The 20069-nt window shown below is 47.0% G+C and overlaps 1 protein-coding gene across 1 annotated transcript in view; it reads right to left on the reverse strand.

Moving 5' to 3' along the window:
* LOC142583508 (uncharacterized) overlaps positions 1-20069 on the reverse strand; it is a 104020-nt gene that overhangs the window by 36343 nt on the left and 47608 nt on the right. The window contains exons 4-7 of the mRNA XM_075693996.1: positions 9469-9600; positions 2878-3000; positions 1930-2167; positions 833-1162 (exon numbers count right to left, since the gene is read on the reverse strand). Of these exons, the coding sequence (XP_075550111.1) occupies positions 833-1162; positions 1930-2167; positions 2878-3000; positions 9469-9600 (823 nt within the window). The remainder of the gene's footprint in view (positions 1-832; positions 1163-1929; positions 2168-2877; positions 3001-9468; positions 9601-20069) is intronic.

Consider the following 20069-nt stretch of genomic DNA (forward strand, 5'->3'; position numbering starts at 1 on the left):
GCTCCGAGCCTGAGCAAGGCAAGTTACAACAAAACGTTTCACTGTCAAGGAATACACCTGTAAGAGCGTGAAGAACGAGGGCAAATGTCGAAAAATTTATAAGCCCGGAGAAGACACCCTGCAAGCGGAAAAATTAGTCAACTGATTTGTAGCACTGCAACGTGCAGACGTAGCGATATTTGTCCAAACTGCTAAGTTAAGAGAAGCCAACCCAAGTATGCGCACATGAAATCTTGCAAAGGAGCCGAAATCTGTTCTTAGAAGGCACCAGCGCGTTTACGGTATACCGAGATCTCTCTTGCGAAGCGCCTGAACGAGACACCAGCAGAACGCTTTCCGTGCTTGCCCACCCACCTACACCAATAATTACTGATTTTGCTTACATCTAGTACACGCTGAACATATGAAGATACACAATAATTTTTCTAATTTTTAACTAATAATAAATTATTTGCGGACTGTTATCGTCATCGACTATGTTTTCGTTGTGATTTGCAACGTTACAACTGGTCCCAGGCATTCGTCTAGAGGCTAGTTAAATTTCAGTTTTCTGGCTTCTCGGTGAGCTAAATTTCACAAAAAAAAAAAGAAAAAGTCGCTTTTTAATAGCGTCAGTCGGCGTTGCTGAGTGCGACGCAACTGGCTTCGTCGTCAGCCGTGAGGTGGCTTTTGATAGTTCGCTGAAAGCTACGAGACTGCATGACAGACCTGGACAAATGTATGGACCAGCGCGGCTACGCGGTGTGGCCTATCGGGCGAGTCCGACTGGTACTGCGCACGGCATTTCGTCTACAGTCGTCGCGCAGATCAGGCCAAGTTTTTGTGAAGCCACCGGTAGTACCGCTGTTCCTGCAGTTCCCGAGGACTCATCGGAGGATCTGCCTCGATGGCGTCGTAATCACGTGAGCTGCGCCGGCGGAAGATGTGTCCCGAAAGCCGCGTAACCACGTATGCCCAGACCTGCTGCAGCACCTCGGACACATCGCCCAAGACGGTGGAGATGGGACCTCCGCCGCCGCCGGGCATGAGGAGTTCGACGTTGGCCTTCTTCCAGGGCGTGTCTTGCGGACTTGCCAGCTTGACGGCCCTCTTGAACGGGTCCTCCATGAGAACGGTCGACACTCGTTCCGGGTAGTTGGTTATGATGCCGTCCACTCCAAGCCTGCAAGCCAACGGCGAATATGAAAACTTATAGAGAAATGGCCGTCCTTTCGCTGATGGCTATGCACCATTACAACCAAATTTCAACGAACAAGGGTACGAGAAGTATCGTAAATTAGCGTCAAAAGCTCGTCGGCGTACACCGCACTGGGAAGCTTACGCATGAAGCACTGAAGGCTTCCTAAATTTCTCAATGTTGCGCGTCAGTGCATTCGCCTAGAGAGAGAGAGAGATAAACTTTATTTGGTTCCTTCAAGGACTTAGCGTCTCGAGGTCTCGGTCGTCTTGGGCGCCGGCGACTTGGAGCCTCTTCCGGCAAGGGTGGCCTAACTTTGTCTTAAAAGAACGCGCAGCTAATTTCTAGTCCCGCGTGCGCCGCACCCACGGAATTGTTCGGGAACATACACATACGGAGCGAAGCTGGTTGGTTGAAAGGAGTTAATGATAGGTGTCGCAACTAAAGACAGGTTTAATGCGCTGAATGCTACCTTATGCCGCACGGTTTTTGAGCAATAGAGAACACGTATATTTTGCAGTAGGATGCGGAGACGCTAGCATTCTTTGAGGCAAACTGCCCATGATCTTCAGTTGCGTCTTGTACTGATGTGAGGCGTGAAACTGACCAGTGTGTTATGCATGTCCCATTCTTTCCGCATGTTTTGCGCTTTTATAGCGTTACCACCAAATCCAAGAGCTATCGATTTTCCGGATATACGAAAGTCATCCCACTTTCGTCGCAGCCTTTTAACGTACACCGATGCTGCATACCGTATGGAGGTGCGGATGGCGGAGCTGAGGTCGATGGTCCAGTGGTACACCTTATCCGCGTAACTGCGGTCAGTGCGGGAGTCGCGGTAGCGCAGCGCTTGCTTGAGACGGTTGGCCGGTCGGAACAAGCTGATGCAGTTGGACACGCCGTCGCCCTGCCATCTGTTGTGATCGATGCCCAGCTCGCTGTACATCTTGGATATGTCTTCAAGTGGGTCGTTAAGACCCACATCGAAGCCTGCACAAATTATCACAAATCGATTGTCCACTTTCCCGTAGCTTCGAAGACAAATGTTGCAGCAAGTGAGAATCTACTGTACATCCAATTACGTGACCGCGAAGCGTACATTGGTGCTTTCAGGCCAACGTTTGAACCGCCAAATATTGCACATGCCTTAAAACGGTTTGTTCATGCTATATCCTAACACTGTATAGTCTTTCTGTGTATCTGTTTCTTTAAATATATATATATGTACAATGTTATTATGCCGTTCTCATTTTAGCTTCATGGTTGCACACCGGACGCTTTGTTCCTCTTTATGCTGATGCCCTTGAGCTGCACCAAGAAAACCTCCTTGATTAGAGCGTTTGCATTTCTAGAGACCAAATTAACCTTTATTATTTTTATGTCTTTTGTTGGTCTTTTTTAAGCTACATAAAACCACACTATCATTGGGATAATTTAATTGACTTCATTACATTAATGAATACAACTACATTATATGAAAAGTTTGCATAGAGGACAAGAAAGAACTCAAAACACGAGCGTAGATGAAGAACCCACATTTACTAGAAAAACACATTGCTTGCCTTAATGCGATATCCATGTAACTATAACATGCGCTAGCAAGCTCTGTTCTCTACCGTACTGAATATTATCCGATACACCGTGGTGCCCACATCAGAGATCAACAGCCATTGAGAAATAACAGAATGTCAACCACTCACCTACTCTTTCTGCTATGATTGGATCGCCATGTTTCATCAAGGTCTCGACGACACCTTTGAACACGTCCTTATCACTGATGTGTCCAATAGAGAGCAGCACGTTCACAGTGTTGTTTGGATCAACTGCGAGAAGGCCACGAATAAGGAACACCTAGATGAGTGCATAACTTTGGATACCACAATATTCGTGCGTGTGAATATTTACAAAGTTATCTTTTTTCTTAATAAATGTGAACCATAGGAAACTGGGCCATACATAAGGCCGGCCATCTCAAAATCGGGGGTAGAAAAGAACAATGAAGTGTGTATATGTATACAGATATATATAACGAATAGGAAAGTATAAAACGTAATATTTATTTAGGTGATATATTCCACATTCAGAGCGCATTGCATTATCGTGTTGGGCTTCACTGATACCGCTAGAGAAGCTCTCGGTTACAACGCTGTGATAGCATGTCGTGTGCTTCAGATGCGCGGAAATTGTGCTGGGCAAATACATAGACTCAAAGTATTTTTCCCTGTTTCAACGGAAACTGAAGTGTTATGCAATGCTTTAGATTTCCCCAGACGTAGCAAGACATAGATGGCGTCTTCAAAAATGTTCTAAAGCAGTGCATCACAAAAGACATGACAGTAGCACTACACTGCCGAACACATTAGCAGAGCACAATGGTACCTCTTCTATTTGTAGTTCTAGTTACGTTCCGACACTGCGCACCCCGTTTGTGATATACCTAGAACAGTATGCGACTGATAGAGACGCAGCATATGAAAAACGGTATGCTTGCGGACAGATAACTAAAGAGCTTGAAGAAGTTCACGAGTTCATCTCAGGACACAGGCGCAAGCTTCATGACGCCTTGCAGCCAGAAGAGATTTCGGGTTTCAGTTTCGCTTCTACGTGTGGTTGTTCTTGTGTATTTTGCCTGTTTTTGCTTGCTGAAATCTTTCTGTATAAATTAGCCCAGTCTTCCATCTTTAGCAGATCATGGGTCGTCAAAACCGCGTCGCCACACATTAGGTATCAGATGAAATGGCCTGCCCCCATACGAGACTATTTGCAGAACATATGCAATGCAAATGTTCGCAGGACGACATTTGTTATCTTTGAATTAGGTGTTTTGAAACGAGTGTCCTATTTGTTGACGCTGTCAGGTTAGTTCGCGTCATGTGGCTCATGGAAGGACTGTCGTGCTGGATTATGCGCGATGGAGACCTTATAAGTCACATATACCGTAAAAAAATGTGTATAAACCTCATTGAAACAAATGTTTTGAAGGCAAAAGCCGCGAAATGATTATTTGCTAGGCACTTCATTGTGGGAAGATGAGCACCTAACTGAAGAACATATTTACCCGTGAGCACGAGAGATCACATTGACGCACTATATGCCTGGACCGAGCCATTTCTGCTCAAGCCTAAAACCCATGCTCGCTATCAGAAAAGATGAAGTGAAGAAAGAGAAAGAGGCTAAAGAAAGGTGTGATCAACCATGCGTTGTTTTGGTTTTGCTCATCTGATGTGTAAAATGGGAGAATGGAGTATGAGACAGAAAACTAAAGCAAAGAGAGAAACGTGCGGTGAGAACCTAAATGGCACGCACAGGCGTCATTAACACTGGTCTAACAAGAGATGTTTCTCGAGCCAACGTTTCGATAACTTTGTTCTTGAGGGTTCTGACGAATACGAGCCCCTTGTCGCAAAAACACCTCTTACTAGACCAGTTATGATTATATTTGAAATCAAAATTTTGCCCTGGACATCTGTCTTGTTCGGATATTTACGCTCAAGCGTTGTGACATGAATCACCACGAAACTTTATCTAAGAGGCCTGCAAACCGCATGAAGTGAAGTATGCTAGTAGTTGTTATTTCGAGCGTCTGTGGGATTCCCACTGGGGCACCTGCTGTTCTCAAAAAGGGGGCAATTGTCTAGTTCGTCATGTGCACTATACAGCACCTGCGTTTCCACAATGTAACCGGCAAAGACACAAAGAAGGTGGCCGATTCGCTCATCACGAGACCGAAAGGGGGAGAAATAGAAAGAAAGCTTCTCGTAATGGTGAGGCTAAACCCCTCGCACTCATAGCGGCTGTTTTCCTACTGGCTTATTCAATTTTTGTGGGACATGTGTAGTGTTCTTGTGCTAGTGTAGCAAGCTGGGTTGTTCTAAAATAATCTCGATATGCATCAAGTATGTGGTGTGGGGCACGAATCGAACATGAATTTTTTTTAATCGTAAAGTTTTGTCCTTATTGTTAGAAGACAGCGATATGGGCATATAACGTTGCTTGATTTGATGTATGTATGAATTAAACAATGACATTTCTATAATTAGGGCGAAGTTGCTTCGATCTTTACTGTTTTGCGCTGTTCTCCGCAAATACAGCAGCAATAAAAATTTCCTTGAAATATTCCCCTCAAAGTATGAACAAGTGACAGCCGTTGCTGTATCACGAATGATGTGACAGTCGTATGAATTATACAGCTGAAGCTGTAAAATTCTGGCGCAATTGCTTTGATCGTTGGTCTACGCTGGCGTCAATTGCAATCATCTTGCTGCGCTTTTCAGTGAGATTTGAGTCCGGGACAATCATCTGAAGCATCTGTGGAAACTTCTTGCAAGGGAAGACAGCTCTTTTGAAACCTAGGGTTTGTTCTTGCTGTCGCGCTCAACCACAACGTACTCAACTGTTCTCTTCGTACGCGGAATAACAAACGAAAGAAGGGGTATAGAAACATGAAGAAAAGACAGGTACTCTTTTCAGCATTCGCGCACAATATCATTCAGCAGCGGATGCGGTTCGTGCTTGCACCGTTGAATAGTTGGCATGCCGTATACCGCACTTTCTAAGCGTCAAGCTTATAAGGGCTCTACTTTCTTATTTATTGCTTTAGACTGTATTCTGAAACGCCCGCGTCGCGTTATTCGGCAAAACGTGCGTTCAGGCTATTTCATGAATTGTTTCATGCCTGGCAAAAAAAAAAAGAAGAAATCTATGGCCAAATCCACAACGGTTTTCCGCTCGCAAGAGCTTTTTTTCTTTTTGCCGTTGACCAATTCGTTCAACTACACGATTCGCTGGGACTTGCTCTACGATCCCTTGTAGCGTAGCAACCTACTAAAATCTAAAAGCTTCTATGTTGAGTCTGTTTTACAATACTTTCTTCACAAATATAAAGACCTTGCCGGTGCGTCGTAGTCACAATTGTTTTCTTTTGTGCTATGCCTCGGTTTATATAAGGTATTTTTTCATTGAACAAAGAGAACAAAGAGTAAGTTCGTCTAGAATTGCTAAGCCAGCACCGACGCCAGTGACACTCTCTAGATATGTTCACCTTGCTTCCATTTGTTCTGAATGAGATTGTGTGTACCACAACATGCTTTATGTATAAAAAAAAAAACTGACCTCTTCATGACCAACTTTTGCTGGGTTCAGCCCTTAAGCTGTCAACCAATTTGCAGATGACGCACCTTCCCGACTCGACAATAAGTGAAATCACTTATTCTGAATATTATTCACCCTCTGCTTATCTAACTTTTCTTATAACTCTTTTTCCCTGAAGAAAAAAGAATCAAAATACTTCTTTTTTTTTGTGCAATGGGTGAACATAGTTTTTTTTTTCTGCTGAGGCATGTTAGGTAGCGGTAGAAAACAAATTTGCTCAATTTGTTAACTCGTCATCACCAGGTTGAATGAACGAAGTGTGGATGCAAAATTATTTCCGAGAAAGAAAGAGTTCCTTTTTAACCTGCACGTCAAAACTGTTTTATAGTTCATTGCAAGTATCGGTGTGAGTTGCATTCAATATATTAGATGAATGCTACAAAGAAACAGCACCATGCAGTAGACATGTAAAAATAGTTTTTACTCGTAGAAATGTAGAAAATCTCTTTTAAACGGAACGGCCGGAGTAGTGCGAAAACTTCCAACCGGCATCTTAAGCACACCGGGGACAGAAATTTCTATCTTGCTACAGGTTCCATCTCTCGCATTGATGCCGCTATCAGACATTATCGCCGATTCTACCCTCAACTACAGTGCCCTGCGACCCTCAAGCCTTGATTCCGAATATCCGAGGCCGCTGTTTCTTCTCGTTGCGCCATATTACGCTTTTGGAGGAGAAGTTTCGGAGTCCTACGTTGCTCTGCTTTGTGAAGACACGCACGCGCGCAAGCGTGGAGAGCAGCGTTACTTTTATTTGTATTGGGTTGCTTCATTGCTCTCCTGCTTGGCATGATTCTATGCTTGAGACAGGCAGAAGAATTAAATAGGACAACACAAAATCTCAAACGAAACTGTATTGACTTAAAAAAAAATTACCGACGATTACGTTACTTCCTAATGCGAAATTTGAGCGCAGCAAATAAGCTGTTTCACCTTTTGGATAGATTGAGGCAAAGAAATCGAGCAACACATGTATGCGCTATCACATAATTTTTTTTTTATTTTTCACACGTATTCCTTTAACAAAGACTCCACTAACAGTTCTTGACAGTCATGAAGGAAGCTTTGTGGTCGGAGAAATAGACGGATATATGTTCGACTTGGTACACCAATGCTCGATTCTCAAAGACGAGATCTATACAAGTGCCTCGCGAGGTTGTCACAGCCGTGGGGGAAGCAGAGGCTAAGCGCCGCCGCCGAGAAGACCCTGCCGTTCGCGCCGCCGAAGCGGAGGCTCATCGCCGCCGTCGAGAGCAACCAGCAGTAAGCGAGGCTGAAGCAGAAGCTCATCGCCGCCGCCGAGAAGACCCTGCAGTTCGCGCCGCCGAAGCGGAGGCTCATCGCCGCCGTCGAGAGCAACCAGCAGTAAGCGGAAGCGGAGGGGGGCGGCGTGTACACCCAGCGGCAAACGATGGGGGCAGAAGCGCGCGCAGCAAGCGGACAACACGATAAAGGGAGGAGGGAAGAGATAGCAGCGACTGACTGATGCCGCTGACGGCGATAGTGAGTCAACCCCAGCTATCCGCCACACAAGAACAGGGGGGGGGACCCTTTCCTCCTCTTTCTGCATGGCGGCGACGGTGTTCTATGCAGTCACGTTATCTTGACTCTCTAGCGGCGTCAGCGGCATCCAGCGGTATCAGTCGGTCGCTGCTAGCGCTGGGGGGATGAAAGGGGGGCGGAGCTGGTTACGAGGCCGACGACGACGCCGACGACGACGCGAAACCCAGGAACGGACGCCAAAGAGCTGCGCTCTAAAAAGAAATCTTTATTCCTATTTAAATGGCGCGCCGACCTCGCCGACAAGAAACATCGGCGGCGGCGCGCCGACGTCTCGCCGCACACCTCTACCGTTTAACATAGGTGCACACGTTTTTTCTTTGATACGTGGCGCTATCTTTCGTTTACCCACGCAAGTACAGACACGAGTAGTCGCAGAACAGTGTCATAGATGTCGCCTTACATCAGATGTTAAAAACGACAAACAAGACATTTGGAAAGAAAACTTGTACCAATAACACAAATAGCAAATAATGCCTTCATTTTTTAAGTCCGAGCTGGTTGCCTGAGGGCAAGAACGTCCACCTTCAATAAGCAGTGGGGTTCAAATCCGATGGGAGCGTTAATTGGTGAGCGGTGGAGATAATTAAGAGACATTTAGAGAATCGGTGGATACAAAAAAACAGGGAAAGGACGGAGCTAGGGTTGTCACAGGCATAGGTAACTTAAGGTAACGTAGCGATAGGCAAAATGCTGAACTGCAATAGATACAGTGAAACGTGATTAACTCGCACAGGTTGAATGAGTGTGGACGCGAAACACAGTGAAATAAGACCAGTTCTTTCCTGGCGCTCTTTCCAGTCTTGGTCTTGTTTCACTTTGTTTCCCGTCCTAACGCACCGTAATAAAATTAAGACCTAGCCAGCCAAACAAGACGTAGTGATAGGTGACTGTTTGTCGCTACTCCATATAATAAAAGATGCCACCGGAAATTATCGACATCATCATATTTAAGGATGGCGCGGTCTCCTTATAATCCATAGATTGGAAAATGACATGACTTTATGAATGTATACGTGACAGAGGGGGTTTTGTTCAGAATGGAGCATGAGGTCTCGACTCCAGAAAGAATGAATGCATTGATGGCAACCTAGCGATTAGATATCAGTAGGGTTGAGGATTGGGCGGGTTGGTATTGCATTCTAAATCTGGTACAGCGCAACATAGAAAGGAATAAGCAAAACGAGCCGGCCTTTATCTGAGCCGGCCTTTATCTGGCCGGCTCGGCTTGTTTGTTCCTTTCTATGTTGCGCTGTACCAGTTTTAGATATCATAAGTGGGCAACACAAAGTACCTTTATGTCGCCTGCATTGTCGGGATTGTTGCGAAAAATGCACGCATCGAGAGTGAGATTTTAACCGCCTGAGTTGCCATTAGCGGTGATAACACCTTGAGCAGAATTTCAGGGAGAAAGTTATTGAAACATCTAATGTTAGATTAGTTCTCGCGCACTTACTTCATCTTATGTTATTGATTTCTTGTCTATTTTTTTTAATCGCTGCCTAGGAAAGAATAACAGCAACATTTCAGAATGCCTGGACGTTTCCGAGTTTTGCTGCAAACTCGAGCCGCAGACTCACCATTATACCACAGATGTTCGAGAAGCTTCTTGGAGATGTCTTTTCCAGCCTTGAGCTTGCTCGGTGCAGGCAGGTCAGTCACCTTGAGGTCCAGGAAGAGCAGCGACACCCGGTTTTTGTACTTCGCGTCCGCTGCTCAAATGAAAGAAAGTCGAAATTAAAATATAAGCCTCATGCCGTCTTTCTTGACACGAAATTGCACGTCGCCGTACATGCAGGGTTAAACGAGTGTCGACATTCTCATTTTTCATCATAAGAAACACAGCTGCATTTCACGCGTTGCTTTCGGCGTCGAAATATTGCTCGATGTCTCTTATATTTAGTATTTAACCGCGCATTTGACTTATGCACTCTCAAACTAGGCTTTCTTCCTTTGGCCTTGTCAAAAATTTATTAGGATGATTACAATGTATTTTGTTCGAGGCTTAAATACTTCCACTTAATTTGGGCGTCTACTAAGCAAGGTATTCTACTACTACTACTGTTATACTACTGGCTAAGTATTTTCGCAGAATACAATAGTTACAAAAACGGTTTATGAAAGAGGTCGCCATACACAGAAGAGATTTTTCGCAAATATAATGTAATGGTAATAGCAAGAGTTTATGAATGTCGCCTCTGTAAGTAACGTGAACAAAAAGTAAAAAAGAACACGTATTGCGAAAGTCAGCGGAACTAAAGTGCCACGTACCTGCACAAAACACGCGAGACGTTTAGCCTTGAGAAGTGGGAGAACTGATGGACATCTCATGACTTACACATGATGAATATATAGGTATTTAAACACATTAGATAAGGAAAGCATGAAAGCTGAAGAAACGAACTTTAAAGAACTACGGAGCTATTCCAACGGGCTTGAAGTCCTATTGTAGTGTCCACCTTGTAATACAACAACTGTATAATTTCTGGAAATTTTGTCTTTTGTTCTAATGGCTTTTCTTTGTTTATTCTACGACTTCCTCCCATGAAAATTGTTTCACGTGAGAGCTTACCATTACTATATAAAACCTGAGTACCTTTATTGCATTTACGCTATCCTTTACGTTCTCTTGTTGCGTGTTCTGCGTTGATTGTGACGTTTTTCAAGTGTAGGTTATTCTACATAGACTGACTTAGGCGGAATGTACTGTGAGGGCTGGAATTTTTCAGCGAATGTAAGTAAATATAACAAAGCTGCTTGTCTGACAGCTTTGTCCGCTGGTCTCTGGCATGCATCGTTTATGCCTTAGCATGATGCAAATGAGGGCTATGACTTTCACTCGCAAAAGATCAAGTATTCTGTAGATTCTGTACCGTTGCGTGAGGTTCTTGAGATTATTGAAATTGATCTAACCTATCATACAACCTTACACGTTTCTGCCCGCAGACTAAATGCATCGGTATGCGGCGTCTGCGGTTTCTCGGCTTTGTTTGCAAACCATCAAACGAACTCAATTCTCTTACATAATTCCGCAAGTTCTACACAATAATTTATCTTCCTCAACTTAAGTACGCGGTTGGGGTCAGGAATTGCCCTTTTAAATCGAACAGTGACATCTGTATACTCTTTTGTAATCACTTTTACGGCTGTGCTACCCCTTCTCCACCCCTCTTCCCTACTGTTTCGGATCCGGACTGCTGGTACGATCTGTTGGGAACTCGGCGCTGACGCCCGTGGTTGTACCTGGGTCGCAAGCCCCAAGGGTAGCGTTGGCCTGGCGGCCTGGGGTACAACTGGAAGCATCCGGAGGTCCCGGCAAAGCATGAGTCGACTGGTAACAACGAAACAACTTGTTTATTTTAACATCGCAAAGAGTTGGCGGTCAGGTTTGACCGAAGTAGAGAGACGGGAGAGCACTTCACTCAACAGAAGAAATCGGAGCCCTCCCTTTGGCGTCCGGGGGCAGCTGTTTTTATACTCTCGCAGTTGAGGGCAAGAAGGAACCCCTCAAAAGACGAGCACGTGAATGTACAATGGGCTAATGGTGACGCACACTGTCGTAGCGATGCCGTAGCACCATGTCGAGCACGATCTCGTAGCACCCTGTCGTGGCGCTGCCGGTCGGACACAATGACTGTAATGAGAGGATGGTCCCTGCTTTGGCATCGCCTGTTTCGGGCACAATGACTGGAACGAGATCCCTGCTTTGGCATCGCCTGTTTCGGGCCCAATAACTGGAATGAGATCCCTGCTTTGGCATCGCCTGTTTCGGGCACAATGACTGGAACGAGATCCCTGCTTTGGCATCGCCTGTTTCGGGCCCAATAACTGGAATGAGATCCCTGCTTTGGCATCGCCTGTTTCGGGCACAATGACTGGAATGCGAGGATGATCCCTAGGCGGTCGCATCGCCGCAGTCGCGCCTGGAAACACCTGGCGATGAGTGTTGCGGCGACGACGATCGGGCCAAAATGTCTGCCGCCCCGCCGCAGTCGCGCCGGCAAAACCACGTGTCGCAGGCGAAACGCAACAGACCGCCCCGCCGGGGGAAGGAGATCCCGATGGACAGGGGACTGCATCCGCTGTCCGGAGGGATGTCGCTCGATGATGCTCATAACCGAAGTCGGGCGTCCCTTGACGTTTCTTGAGCGCAGCGCACAGAGAAGGCCTCGTTCTCTCGTTCAGGTTCGCACGGGACACTGCAAAGTGACTTCGGGAGAGTTCACATTTTTGTTCTCGTTCCCGGCAAGCGTTAGAACTACGCTGAAACTCAACCGCTCAGTCAGCAAGCACGGCACAACCCTCACTAAGCCCTGCCAGGCTCTTTCCCCTTTTTATACCACTGCCTAGTTCCTTACAGTAGTCTAGCATCACTCAGAACGCGTCCACAAATTGAAAAATTGCACTAGAAAGCATATCATCACTTTGAAACACTAAACAAAAGCAATATGTTAAAAAAAAATCCTGCCTCAGGAAGAAAACATCAGTAACAAACAATTTTGAGGCTGATTCCTACGTTAGGGGCTTCGACTTAAGCCATCGGCGTTACCGTTGAGACTCCCCTTTTTGTAACGCACCTCAAAGGAATATTGTTGTAAAGCGAGGCTCCAGCGCAGGAGGCGGCCATTTTTGGGAGAGATGGTCTGCAGCCATTGGAGAGGGCAGTGATCCGTCTCAATGATAAACCTCGAGCCGGCTAGATAGCATGACAATTTCTGAACGGCCCACACGAGACACGCACACTCTTTCTCGGTGGCGCTATACGCCTGCTCACGACTGGTCAGCTTACGACTAGCATACAGGACGGGGTGTTCTACTTCTCCATTTTCCCGTTGGCACAGTACAACGCCCATGCCTCGCTCACTAGCATCGCACTGAACAATGAACCCTTTTGTATAGTCTGGCGATCGTAGCACAGGCTGGCTTGTTAGGGCACTCTTTAGGGCGCTAAAAGCTCTTTCCTTTGTCTCGTCCCAGACGACTGTTTGAGGCTCTGTTTTTCTTAGAGCATCCGTCAGGGGAGCCGCGATATCAGAGTACCTAGGGATGTACCTCTGATAGTAGCCGGCGACACCCAAGAACGACCGAATATCGGTCTTGGTGCGCGGTTGCGGAAAGTCTCGCACAGCGGCCACTTTTATTTCAGAGGGGCGGCGACGACCCTGACCAATCACGTGACCGAGGTAGACAACCTCGGCCTGTGCTAACTGGCACTTAGGAGCCTTTACTGTCAAGCCCGCTTCGCGCAGGCGGGTTAGCACTGCCCGCAAGTGTGTCATATGCTCAGACCAGGATGCGGAGAATATCGCTACGTCGTCTAGATACGGTAAAGCGAATTCTTGCTGTCCCCGCAACACTTTATCCATGAGGCTTGAAAAACAGTATGGCGCGTTCTTCAAACCAAAACTCAACACTTTAGGACGGAATGTTCCCATTGGTGAAATGAACGCCGCATACCTACTAGCCTCTTCTGTAAGTGGAACCTGCCAATAACCCCTGACAAGATCTAGGGTGGAAATAAACTGAGCGCTACTAACTTTCTCAAGGCGCTCCTCGATGTTAGGGATCGGATAAATTTGATCCTTAGTGATGGAATTAAGCCTGCGGTAGTCGACGCAAGGACGAGGTTCCTTGCCCGGTACCTCAACTAAAATCAAAGGGGAGGTATAATCACTCTCACCTGCCTCAATAACACCGAGCTGTAGCATTTTCTTTACCTCAGCCTCCATAATATCGCTCTGGCGGGGTGACACCCGATACGCCTTGGATCGTACTGGCTCTGTGGAGGTAAGTTCTATATCATGAGTAAGTACAGAAGTCCTACCAGGCCTCTCAGAGAACAGACCTTGAAACTCTTGTAATAGCTGGTGTAGTTCGGTTTTCTGCTCGGGCGACAGCGGTGCTTTACTGATAAGGTCACTAATGACTTGACCGGTGTCTTCCCTGTTCGTCACTGAGCCTAGTCCCGGAAGCTCGACCGGAAGCTCTTCAGGAACGTTTACCATCATGCACACCACTGCTTCCCTTTGTCTATAAGGTTTGAGCAGATTACAGTGGTAAACTTGCTGTGCTTTCCGCTTTCCTGGCAGACTTACCACGTAGTTAACGTCCGACAGTTTCTGAACAATTCGTGCTGGGCCCTCCCACTGCACGTCTAGTTTGTTGTTTAGCGATGTGCGCAATATCATGACCTCATCGCCAACCTCAAAACGACGGGCCCTGGCTGTCCGATCATAATAAACCTTGGCCCTCTGCTGGGCCTTTGTCATTGCTTCACCTGACAACTCCTGTGCCCTTCTTAAGCGTTCGAGGAGCTTAAGTACGTACTCCACCACGACTGGGTCGTCGCCCCTACCTTCCCATGATTCTCGAAGCATGCGAAGCGGAGATCGAAGCGAGCGACCGTACACCAGTTCAGCTGGCGAAAACCCCGTAGCCGCATGCGGCGCGGTCCTTAAAGCAAACATCACCCCAGGCAGACACAGCTCCCAGTCAGTTCGATGTTCAAAACACAATGCTCTCAACACGCGCTTCATGACGGAGTGGAGCTTCTCAACGGAATTCGACTGTGGGTGGTACACTGAGCTGTGTAACAGCTTTACCCCACACCTTTCGAGAAAAGTTGTCGTCAAAGCGCTAGTAAACACTGTGCCCTGATCTGATTGAATTTCTGCAGGAAAACCAACTCGCGCAAATATGGACAGTAGTGCATTAACTATCTCAACTGAGCTGAGTTCTTTAAGCGGCACTGCTTCAGGGAACTTTGTCGCTGGGCAGATCACAGTCAAAATGTGTCTGTACCCCGTGGCTGTTACCGGCAGAGGTCCCACTGTATCAATAACGAGCCGTCTAAAAGGCTCCGTTATGATAGGTACCAATTTCAACGGCGCCCTTGATTTGTCCCCTGGTTTGCCCACCCGCTGACAAGTGTCACATGTCCTCACGAAATGGTCTGCGTCCCGAAAACACCCTGGCCAATAGTACTCTTGCAAGAGACGGTCCTTAGTTTTCTTAACTCCTAGGTGTCCGGACCACGAACCCCCATGTGACAAGCGCAACAGATCCTGACGATAGCATTGAGGCACGATCAGCTGATCGAACTCCACTCCTCGGCGGTCTAGATACTTCCGGTACAGGACTCCACCTCTTTCCACAAAACGCGCAGTTTTCCTGGCGATACCTTCTTTGACATTGCAGCGCACGTTTTCCAGGCTGCCATCCTTTTTTTGCTCGGCTATCAAAGCCGACCGGCTGACTTTTAGCAACCTATCAAGTCCGTCTGACGTAGGCGCGATGAGCAAATCAGTAGATAGCTCTTCTAACTTTCCCGAATCGGGATTTTCCTCTCCAGTATCTGGCGCCTTCAACGCTACAGACTCAATTTTATTCAGTTCGGGCGTGCTCGGAATATCAGCTTGCTGCGCCTCTGACCCTTTTTCGTTGTTTGATAACGTCGGCCCCGCAACTACCGCCTTTGCAGCGAGCTCCCGAACCTTCGATCTGGTTAAGGCCTGAACACTAGCTTCACCAAACAAAAGCCCCTTCTCGCGCAGGAGGTGATCGGACCTGTTTGAAAATAGGTACGGGTACTGGGGTGGCAGCATAGATGACACTGCCGCCTCTGTCTCAAGCGCTCCGAAAGGTCCTTCAATAAGCACTTTTGCTACCGGCAGACCCACGCTATGAGCTTCCACGGCTTGCTTGATCCATGCGCACTCGCCCGTGAACATATGGGGTTCTACGTAAGACGGGTGAACTACATCCATCGTAGCTGCGGAATCGCGAAGCACTCGGCACTCTTTCCCGTTCACGAGGAGGTCTCGCATGTAAGGCTCGAGAAGCTTCATGTTCTCGTCAGTGCTGCCTATTGAAAAAAAAACAACTTTTGGTGTTGTTTCCGGACACTGCGCCGAAAAGTGACCCGGCTTCTGGCACGTATAACACAAGCGCGCTCGCCTCATCTCGAACCGCTTTCTGCGTTTGGCTGCCGCCGTCTCTTTACGTTTGGTCGGACTGCTTTCGCTCGCATCCGCACTACGCGTGTCCCCCTTTAATCTCATGGGCGTGAACTTCGGCCTCTCAAACTTCGAGCCAAATTCACCCTTTTGACCGTCCTTAGCTCCGCGAGCCCGACGCGTCACAAACTCCTCGGCTAGCTCAGCGGCTCTAGCCACCGTACTCACGTCTGGCCTATCCAAGACCCAGTATCGCACGTTCTCCGGTAACCGACTATAAAACTGTTCTAGCCCGAAACACTGCAGAACTTTATCGTGGTCACCAAACGCTTTCTCTTCTTTGAGCCACTCCTGCATGTTCGACATAAGCCTATACGCAAACTCTGTATATGACTCACTTCTGCCTTTCTCATTTTCCCGAAACTTCCGACGGAACGCCTCCGCAGACAGCCGGTACTTTTTTAGCAGACTCGATTTTACTTTGTCGAAATCCTCTGCTTCCTCTCTATCCAAGCGAGCGACTACGTCGGCCGCCTCGCCGGGTAACAAAGTGAGCAAGCGCTGTGGCCACGTTTCCCGAGAGAACCCCTGCTTCTCGCACGTTCGCTCAAAGTTAACCAGGAACAAACCAATGTCCTCTCCAAGCTTAAACGGCCGCATCAGGTCCGTCATTTTGAACAATACGCGTTCTCCTGCACCGTGTGCCTGACTTCCATTACGAGCGCGTTCCATCTCTACCTCGAGACGCTTCATTTCCAAAGCGTGTTCGCGCTCTTCTTTTTTCTCTTGTTGCTCTCGCTCTTTCTGTTCTTTACGTTCACGCTCTTCTTTTTCTTTCTGTTCTTTACGTTCACGCTCTTCTTTTTCTTTCTGTTCTTTACGTTCACGCTCTTCTTTTTCTTTTTGCTCTTTAAGTTCGCGCTCCTGTCTTTTTGACCTCTCCTCAATAGTCTCAAGGCATTCCGACAGCTCGTCATCCTCAGCCTCTAACTCAAGAATAGCCTTTAGCAGTTCAGGTTTTCTTAGTTTGTCTGAGACATCCAGACCCAACTCTCTTGCAAGCTCCAACAATTTCGGTTTGCGCAACGACTTCAAATCCATGGCTGCTCTGAATGCTGCTTTCTCTACTGCTTACTATTGTCTTGCCTCAAACTAACCCGGCAGCAACGACAACCACAATTACCAGCTCTGTTTCTAACACTAACAAAAGCCTGGCAAAGCTCAGAAGAAGAAAGTCCCGCACTCACCAAACCTCGCAGGCAGGAATTCCGCGCAGTCGTTCCGCTGCAGGCAACCAGTCGTCACACAGGGCTCGTTGCACTGCTCCCGGATCGTCGTTGAGCTGCTCAGCATACAGTCAACTGCATCTCTTCGCTGCTGGCCTCCGTTGTCGCGATCTCACCGCTGGCAGACAGTTGTTTGAAGTCGTAGGCGATCTCACCGCTGCCAACCAGATGTTTGAAGTCGGAGGCGATCTCACCGCTGCCAACCAGATGTTTCGGATCCGGACTGCTGGTACGATCTGTTGGGAACTCGGCGCTGACGCCCGTGGTTGTACCTGGGTCGCAAGCCCCAAGGGTAGCGTTGGCCTGGCGGCCTGGGGTACAACTGGAAGCATCCGGAGGTCCCGGCAAAGCATGAGTCGACTGGTAACAACGAAACAACTTGTTTATTTTAACATCGCAAAGAGTTGGCGGTCAGGTTTGACCGAAGTAGAGAGACGGGAGAGCACTTCACTCAACAGAAGAAATCGGAGCCCTCCCTTTGGCGTCCGGGGGCAGCTGTTTTTATACTCTCGCAGTTGAGGGCAAGAAGGAACCCCTCAAAAGACGAGCACGTGAATGTACAATGGGCTAATGGTGACGCACACTGTCGTAGCGATGCCGTAGCACCATGTCGAGCACGATCTCGTAGCACCCTGTCGTGGCGCTGCCGGTCGGACACAATGACTGTAATGAGAGGATGGTCCCTGCTTTGGCATCGCCTGTTTCGGGCACAATGACTGGAACGAGATCCCTGCTTTGGCATCGCCTGTTTCGGGCCCAATAACTGGAATGAGATCCCTGCTTTGGCATCGCCTGTTTCGGGCACAATGACTGGAACGAGATCCCTGCTTTGGCATCGCCTGTTTCGGGCCCAATAACTGGAATGAGATCCCTGCTTTGGCATCGCCTGTTTCGGGCACAATGACTGGAATGCGAGGATGATCCCTAGGCGGTCGCATCGCCGCAGTCGCGCCTGGAAACACCTGGCGATGAGTGTTGCGGCGACGACGATCGGGCCAAAATGTCTGCCGCCCCGCCGCAGTCGCGCCGGCAAAACCACGTGTCGCAGGCGAAACGCAACACTACCATGTGTAGCTCCCTCAACTGTGTGCCTTTAAGTCTACTGTGAATAAAAATATCTAGAAAACAAATAAATGTGTGATGGTTATTTTTGTGGCAGCAATTTTTAATTGCCTGTGGCAAATAGCACCATTTTAGTGATCTTTCTGATACAATTATATTCTAATTAGCTTCCTAATTAATTACGTTGTGGCATGAATTTAAGCCTACGAATTGTAGCTAGTGATATTGCAACGCATATCTACGTGGGTTGAATTTTTAGGATGGCACCGGTTTCGAGTAATGCACCGTAAAACTTGCGGGAAGAATGCACTGTTGTTCCACCTAATTTTAAAAGAGAATGCCGTCTTACGCACTGAAGCACAAAAACAAGTGGAAGGCCGATGCATATCGTCGGACACTATGAAAATTAATATCTCGAAACTGGCATGGCCCTCAGAATTCGTTACAAACGGATCCGCCTTGCGAACTCATCGGCTACAATTCGCAAATTGCAATACATGCCGTAAAGTAATCAATTAAGAGGTTATTAGTGTAATTAAGTTAATTATTAAATTCTGCATTATGACTTTTCGTAGAAGTAATGGCCGCCTCATCGAGTAATTTAGCTCAAGGGTTAGAATTGTGCTATCTCCCACAGGAAATTCAAAAGAAAATGTTGGTGCAGCTAAAAAAAACTCTTGTAGAATGCATTCATAAAAAAGTTCCTAAACATATACCATCATCGCTTTGCTAACACGAGCACTGTATCTTATTCTAGCACTGTTGAATTATTGTCACTGCCCTCAACCTAGTTGCTGACCTAATTGTGCTCACTTTCTCTTTTTCTTCAAACTCCTTTATGGTATCCTCACATGCTCCGAACTCCTATTGTATGGTGCTTCGATAAGGTTATCAGGCAGCGAAGATCCTTTTATCTTCCTGCCTCCCATATCCAATAAACAATAAACTGTTCACAGAATAACAGTGTTTGTAAGACTTATATTGCTGATCTCTATATATTTCATATGTCGGTGCTTGTTTCGGAGTTCCCGAGCTACGCTCCCGTTTCAGTAACGTGGCAACTTTCCCACATTGTTGAGGTCTTTCCCTTTTGCTCTTTGTTGTGAAGTTACCTTGTGTTTCGTTTAATTTAAACTGTCCTTTGTGATAGCTGCCCCTTTATATTTAATGTTCGATTTCTGCTCTTACCCATTTGCATTCTCTTCTTGTTGTTCTTTCCCTCTTTTCTTGTTACTACCGGTTCGCCAGCACTCAGAACTATTATTATTATTGTTGCTGTTTTTGTAAGAATCGGAATTCACTCACAAACCAGGAAAAAATTCAATTATGGGGTTTTACGTGCCAAAACCACTTTCTGGTTATGAGGCACGCCGTAGTGGAGGACTCCGCAAATTTCGACCACCTGGGGTTCTTTAACGTGCACCTAAATCTAAGTACACGGGTGTTTTCGCATTTCGCCCCCATCGAAATGCGGCCGCCGTGGCCGGGATTCGATCCCGCGACCTCGTGCTCAGCAGCCCAACACCATAGCCACGGAGCAACCACGGCGGGTCACAAACCAGGAAGACAGGAAGTACTGCAACCTTCTTTGTCTATGTTCATGTCGAGCTTACAGATATGACTTCCGCCTATATTCCTTTGTTATCATCTTATGTATCCGATCTACTTTTATGCATTTGTAATGTAGAGTTGCATATGTCATGTGATGTCAGATTATCTTCATTCTGTTCACGTTCACCCGATATGTTCAGTATACAAAAGTCGTATACAATTGTATCCTTTTTTTTTTTCCAAAATGTGCGATCTTTGCAACAGTGGTATGTACTCTCTGCGCCAAAATTTTTTGAAGATCTTGTTATTGCTGATTTCAAACCTGCT

Source organism: Dermacentor variabilis, chromosome 5 (assembly GCF_050947875.1).
Source record: "Dermacentor variabilis isolate Ectoservices chromosome 5, ASM5094787v1, whole genome shotgun sequence".
Lineage (NCBI taxonomy): Eukaryota > Metazoa > Arthropoda > Arachnida > Ixodida > Ixodidae > Dermacentor > Dermacentor variabilis.